At 38.3% G+C, this 7,644-nt stretch overlaps 1 protein-coding gene across 1 annotated transcript; it reads right to left on the bottom strand.

Moving 5' to 3' along the window:
• Window positions 1–1,510: 1,510 nt before the first annotated feature.
• On the bottom strand, window positions 1,511–2,841 carry LOC141719225 (mitogen-activated protein kinase kinase kinase 20-like). The gene has a single exon (XM_074521602.1). It carries the CDS (start codon window positions 2,721–2,723, stop codon window positions 1,662–1,664), a length of 1,062 nt encoding a protein of 353 aa, XP_074377703.1. The 5' UTR covers window positions 2,724–2,841; the 3' UTR covers window positions 1,511–1,661.
• Window positions 2,842–7,644: the final 4,803 nt, after the last annotated feature.

Genomic DNA, 7,644 nt, shown 5'->3' with positions numbered 1-7,644 from the left:
TTAGCGAATCCGTTCAAATTAATTCAACTCAATCCTTAATTGGATAGATCAAATTGAACTATTCAAATTTATGGGTTAGTCAGGTTAAATTTTTGTTGGGCCGATTATATTGTATTGATTCATATTTTAACTTTTTAAAACCCCAACTAAATCCAACCCAACGAAGTTGTACCATAACAAGCTGCTTTCACAAATTATTATGTTAAACCAATTTGATTGGTTATAATATTTATACTTATCATATAGTTATGCAGAGCAAAAGTAAATTATGATCAATTGTGAAATTAAGAATTTATGTTTTTTGAATTAAGACTTTACCTTTAACTTTCCATTTGTTTTTCCGAGAATTGTGTTTGTCTTTAACTTTACATTTGCGGTATAAAATATCTCTATACTTGTTTTAATATACCTGTAATAATTTGAATGATTATTTATTTCTTGTATGTAATTTTTTTATTATTGTCTACTATTATTTTTATTTAACTCAACCCTACTCGACCTAACCCATCACTCATATAATAGGGTTGGGTTATAATTTTTTTTTATATTAATAGATTAAAAATTTTAAAACTTGAATTATTGGGTCACCAAATTGTCGAAACCGACTCAACTCAGTGCATGTGCAGCCCTATCATGCACTGTATTTCTTAGTTTAATCCTTATTGGAAAGGATGTAAATGTAAATTTGGAAGAAGATCTGGATCTGAATAAAATAAAGGCAAGTTGACATGCTTTAAATAGCAGAGAGGGGGGTATATGTGCTAATATGCATAGACTGGGGCAGTGTTTCTGGAAAAGTCTGTAAGTATCATGGATGAGGTAACTTGTATGAATTATATATGGCTCTAGAAGACCAGCAGCAGCAGTCTTTTGGAAAAGGCAAGTGGTGTATGTCTTTTTTTCCTTTAAAATTCCAGCCAATGGTCTATTTATTGTTACAGGCAAGCTAAGCTTCTTTATCTGTTGCAAGTTGCAACCGAATAAGAAACAGAAAACATCACTTAATTATCATTGTAACTTGCACTGCAATTTGCATACATATGATACTAATACTTTGCAACCTCTCTCTGCTTCCCAAGAAGATTGTGTATTTGACCTTTCCGATGTTTGTAATTTACAACATCGATCAACATCACCGATTATTCCAACAAATTTATCTATTTTGAAATGGGAGCTCTTTCACTATTATTTATCTGATCCAAAATGGCATTTGTAATTTTTTCCGTTTTTTATCATAAAAAGAGAAAAAATATAAAACTGTTTCACTGCATTCACAATAAGCAGCACTGAAAAAAGTTATAAAATAAAAATGATTTGATAATTTTATATTCTTTTACACTAATCAGTAATTTATCCGTGTTTTTGTTAAAACAAATGGATGGAAAATTTCATAGAAAAGTATTTAATTTTTGCCCATATCTAGAAAACAATGGCGTATGCTGCAAACAGCGGTTTCTTAAGAATTAAGAATGCTACAAGACCGTCTTTCCAAAAATAAACATATCATTCTCATTTCGCATGTCAAGCACTAGAACTGTACACCATGTGAAACTTCAATGAACTAACAAAATTCTCTGCATCTCTAAAGTCTATTTACAAATGTAATTGAATTTCAATCAATCTGCTACTTCAAAATAAATTAAAAAATAATCTCTAATTTCCTACGACCTTACTGTGACCCAACTGTCAAAAACAGACCAATTGGGTGTCTTCTGATCAGTCACTAGCTCATTTAATCTAATTGCCGGCCAAGTTGAAAATGACTCAAAATTATCAAACTCGTCAAATGAACCGTGCTTCGATGAACATTCCGGCGAGGGCAAAACCGTCATTTGAGATGATTGTTCGGATACCCAATCTGGAAAATCAAACGCACTCCTAGGAGAAGTTGAAGTAACTTGGCAATTTAAATCATCATTAGCTAAAAATGGATGACGTAGAAGCATCTCAGCCGTCCATCTTGATCGCGGATCTTTTACGAAACATTTTCCTAGAAAATCTTTTCCGTCTTCTGACAATTCTTTAGGAATCTCCGGTACTTCTTCACCAACTCCGATTCTCATAAACAAACCACCGAAATCCGTCTCTCTCCGGCACTTCCACGCCGGAGCGCCTGTCAACATCTCCACCACCATACACCCAAGTGCCCAAATATCGGCCGGCGCCTCTTGCTCACCTCCGGCCACCATTTCCGGCGACATATACATTGGCGTACCTCGTAATTCGCACCCTGAATTCAACTTTCTCGCCCTTTTCGCCAACCCGAAATCCGCGATTTTGATCGAATTATTCCCGCCAAATTTCGACGAAAACAGAAGAACATTCTGAAGTTTAATATCACAATGAACAAATCCATTTTCATGAATCGAATAAATCCCTTGTAAAATCGATTTAGTACATCTTTGTACCTCAAATTCCGACAATTTACCAGAACTCGAATTCTTGACCTTGTCACCCAAATCACCACCAGTAGCATATTCCAACAACACATTGTACAATTTTTCATTATTTTCAAAACTATAACAATCACCAAAACTCTGAATAATCTGCGGACAATCTTTTAACACATCCAATATTTCCTTCTCATTAGCAAGCGAAGATGAATGCGAATAAGCACAAGATTTAACCGCCATCACCGAACAATTATCGAAATTTCGCATTCTCGCAATATCCACCGTGCCAAAGCTTCCATGCCCGATTCTTTCTCCACGAATCCACTCCATTTGTAACAAAACCTTGTGTATATATTTATTGTCTGTGTATGTATATTCTTCTTGTAGAGCTTGAAGTTGAAGTAGTTAAGTTTGGAAGAACAAACAACTAGAATAATAACTATGTAATGAAGTGTGGTCGTTTATATAGGCGGTTGTGAAACCACAATACTAAAATAATAGTAATATTACAAGTAGTCGTGAGTGGTGAAAAAATGGGGGCGCGAATAAAAAAGAGCACGTGATAGTTGAGGACATTTCTGAGAAATGCGTCTAACAATAGCGGACGTTAGTTTTGAAACGTGGTTGAAATTGTGGCGGACATTTATTTATTTTCAATTTTATTTTGGGTTCATACAAAAAGACTTTTAATTTCCCACGCATATTGGATTTTTGTTGAGATTTTTATGGCGGGGCCATATTCATTGTATCATTTTGAAAAAAAGTATTGGATTAGTCAAATTCAGTGAGATTAAAAGAAGGGTACATAGTTGTTACAAATATGGAAATAAAACAAGAACTGCGGTGTGCTAAATTTGGTAGTCCAAATGCGTTGAATATTAACATGCTTTGCTTTTCCTGATTAACTAGGGTGGAGTCAGAAAATAAATTTTAACTTTGATTATTTTTTTTTATCTAAGCTAGCTTCTTGATTTTTTCCCCGACTTCACTGCATAAGCTAGGCTAGAAGTACCAAAGTAGCAGTACTAAAGTAACAATGAAAACACATTGAGTTAAGATAAACTCATCTTGTTTTAGTTGTACTTCTAAGTTACTGATCTTCTTTTGCTTGCTTGAAAATTAACTTCAAGGATTGATTTTATATTTCTTAACAATGTTCACCCCGTAGATCGAATGGTTTCCATAAAATAGAAATTGGGCTGGACTTAATTTATTTTGAGCTAACTTCTAAATATTTAGGCTGGAAAATGGAATTTTTTTTAAATAATTTTGTTTCTGTAGGCTACCGCCCACAGCCTTTGTTGTGGCTCGGCCTCTGACCATGCGAGTGTCCCCATTAATAAAAAAAAAAAAAGAAGAAGAAAACACCATACGCCATTTTAAGACATTTCTAAATTTAATATTGTTTTATAATATTTTCTTAGAAATTTTTTGTATATACCACTACAAAATCAAAACAACAAATTAATTATTTTATTTTATAAATATTTGAAGCCACGATGGAGACTTTTGAGTTAGGTAGATTTTAATCTATACCAAAAATTGGGTATGATGTATTGTTTTGGAGTCTAATACAATGAATAAGTAAAACGTTTACACATTTTATTAAGATATGTTCTCATTGCTTGCGTGAGATCTTAATTGACCTCCCTGTTATATTTATGAGTTACACGTATACAATATTTTGGTGTGTTTTTGCTGACCATAACCACGAACTAAACATTGTGACTAGTCTGCTTAAGGTCATTGTAGCAAGTACGGCTACTGAGCACCAAGAGCAATCACAAAGTCGTACATCTTCGTCAAGGCATCTTCACCAAGCCTCTCGGATGGGAATCTGCTATTTTTCAAAGTAATTTTGTACAAAGGCATAAACTCCAGGTCCCACCCCGGACGAAGATGAACTCCTAGTGCTAGCCCCGGAGCGAGTTCAACATGAAGACTGGAGACTTTTTGGCATCAGAAGGGAGCCCACATCCATCTATATTAAAGGTAAACTCAAAAAGAGGAGGCAAGGTGGACTTTTTGATTTTAAAAAGATAGTGAAAAAGCTTAAAAGTCGGAAGGTACTTCTTCACATGGCAACAGGCCAGAAACCAGGAAACCCACTTAATAGAGTTCGGAGCTAGCTGGGTGAAGGGTATCCCATAGACGTCACAACACAGGGACTTGGTAAACTGATGGAGATTGGGTCTCATACTACGCAGATGCTCTAAGGGAATTCCTATCCAACCACCAGCGGGACGGTGATAAACTCTCTCGTGAGGCTCGGGCCACCTCCACTCCATATCATCCCCGAAGTGAAATACAACCTTCACCAGATCATCTATCTGCTAGAAGGTGTACTCGGAGAGGTCAGGATAACGGGGGGCAGGAACATATCTTGTCCCGGGGGCATTATAAAAAAGTTGATCCATGCGTGCCCCATCATAAGGTTCTAAGCCCCCGAGCCTATAAGCAGTGGTAAGATCCCTAAAGTGATAATCATGGGGAGGGCTGTTCTCACGAGTCCGAACGAAGTAATGGTCAATGTCTATCCACGACCCGTCTCTCCTACCCAAGGTCTGCCCGGGGTTTAATAGAAAGGTAGGCAGCTCCTCAACTATGGCTTGGCGACGGGGAGGCATATTTTCTAGTTCCGGTGAAGAGTCACTAGAAGAATATTTGGGAAATTCAAAGTGGGGACGGTCGGGTCTATACTTCAGGTTAGCTAATTGTTTTTTCCTACCCCTCCTAACCATATAACCCCGGAGTCTATGCCATTTCGGGAAGGAAAAGAAAAGAATGAAACACAAAATCTACTCAGAAACAGTTAACTTCAAAATCAATATACCAAATCATATCAAACAAACCTATACATACATATACAAGCCCATATCGCATGTTATGAACAGTCACGAAAGTAAAAATCAAGCCCAGTTTTACACAGATTAAAACCCTCATTTGCACACATATGCATACCAAAACACAAACCCAGATTCTCCACAAACACCGACTTTTTCTTCGCAAAATTTGAACTATAAATCTAAACAGCAAACAACCTATTTTGATTCACCAAAACTCGACACAATAGAGATATACAAATCCAAATACTTGAGTATACATGCATTCCAAAAAGCCTAACTACAGTTACTCACTAAACAATCACGAAGAAACAAGAAGAAGTATGATGGTAAGTTCAAGAACTTACAAGAAAGCAGGAGAATAAATCGGCTTCAAAAAGCGAAGAGTTTCCCAAATTCGACTTAGAAAAAATGGCTGAAAGATGTATTCGCAGTTGCGTAAAGGAAAAAGAAATGAGAAGGAGAGGGTATTTATAGGCACAAAAGGAGCTTTAACCCCCTCAACTGCCCCGCAATCCGGTCCGTTGATCGAGAACACGTGGCGCAATCTTGAGCGTCCAGAAAATAACCGCTGCAGTTAATGATTACATAGCAGTAATTATTTAACAGGCGCGACTTTTGAGGCAAAAAGGGGGAAAAAACTGCAACGTTTCGTGCATACACATATACTTACACATATATTTGTACAAGAAGTTCAACCGCCACCTGACACTCCGGGAAAAACGCTTGAACATTAACCACCTGTCACATCTGAACCAAGGCCCACCCAAACACAACCCCGGGGACTTGTACCCAACAACACCCCGGGATTAGGGGCCACAAATCAAAGGAAAAATGACAAAAAAAATTCAAGTGCCAAGAACCAAAAGGCCTACCCAAACACAACCCCGGGGACTTGTACCCAACAACACCCCGGGGTTAGGGGCCACAAATCAAAGGAAAAATGACAAAATTTTTCCAAGTGCCAAGAACCAAAAGGCCTACCCAAACACAACCCCGGGGACTTGTACCCAACAACACCCCGGGGTTAGGGGTCATAAATCAAAGGAAAAATGACAAAATTTTTCCAAGTGCCAAGAACCAAAAGGCCTACCCAAACACAACCCCGGGGACTTGTACCCAACAACACCCCGGGGTTAGGGGCCACAAGTCAAAGGGAAAATGTCAAAATTTGTCCAGGTGCCAAGAACCAAAAGGCCTACCCAAACACAACCCCGGGGACTGGTACACAACAATACCCCGGGGTTAGGGGCCACAAGTCAAAAGAAAATTGACAATTTTTTCCAAGTTCCAAGAATTAAAAGGCCCACCCAAACACAACCCCGGGGACTTGTACCCAACAACACCCCGGGGCTAGGGGCCACAAGTCAAAAGAAAAATGACAAATTTTTTTCCAAGTGCCAAGAATTAAAAGGCCTACCCAAACACAACCCCGGGGACTTGTACCCAACAACACCCCGGGGTCATGAGATAAGTCAAAGAAGTGAATTTTTTCCTACTCCCCCATTCGGGAAAACCCGCATAAGGGAGTGGGAGGCAAATGATGGGCCAGAAATAATCAGGCCCGGATAGAAGAACAGGGACCCAAAAGAGATGTCACCCCAGGCCCAAGCCGAAGTGGTCCCCGGTGCCATGTGGCACAGGATAAAAGAGTCAACTGTCTCATGTTACCCAAAATGGAACAATTGCATCCTAGCCGTTCATGGGTAATCATCCCAAGACAGCTCTGATGGAGAAAGGACACCTGACCACACAACTCATCTGGACCGTCCAACCTATCACAAACCAAGAATGATAAAAGGCCAGGATGAAGAGGTACAAACCCCAAAAACCCTAAATCTTGGGACCTATAAAAGGCCCCCAAAAGAGGGTTTTAGGGGTTGGAAAATATTTGACTGCTATATTCACATACACACACCCTCACATATTTTTGAATAACTCCTTCTTCCCTCTTTTTCTTCTTCTTCAAGAAAGCCCATTTCTTATTCTCACACAGGAGTTGCCGCGGGATACAACCCCCCTCCGGTTCTGTTTGGAGAGACCCCTACCTAGCAGGTTAACCGCACCCAGACCGCTGTGAAGGCCGGGTTTCGGCACGTGAGAGAAAGGAGAAGACCTGGGAAGAAACCGAGTTATCAACATGCAATATTGATCTTTCAAATATTTTTATGCAGTTGTACATAAAATTTAACTTTATGATTAATCGGGAATATATTTTAGGAGGACCTCATAATGTATTGTGAGATCAAATCATATTATTTTGAATTTTTTAAACATTAAATATTAAAATTTCAATAAATTCTAATTGTTAATGAATACCGAACTCACTCTGGTGTCTCAAATATTCCTCCCCCAACTATAATCTTCTAGTATATAACATTGCAGAACGAACTTCCGATTCTTTGTCC

Source organism: Apium graveolens, chromosome 4, assembly GCF_009905375.1.
Source record: "Apium graveolens cultivar Ventura chromosome 4, ASM990537v1, whole genome shotgun sequence".
NCBI classification, from domain to species: Eukaryota; Viridiplantae; Streptophyta; class Magnoliopsida; order Apiales; family Apiaceae; genus Apium; species Apium graveolens.
The sequence above is the reverse complement of the archived record's forward strand: the minus strand, read 5'-3'. Positions and strand labels throughout refer to the sequence as shown.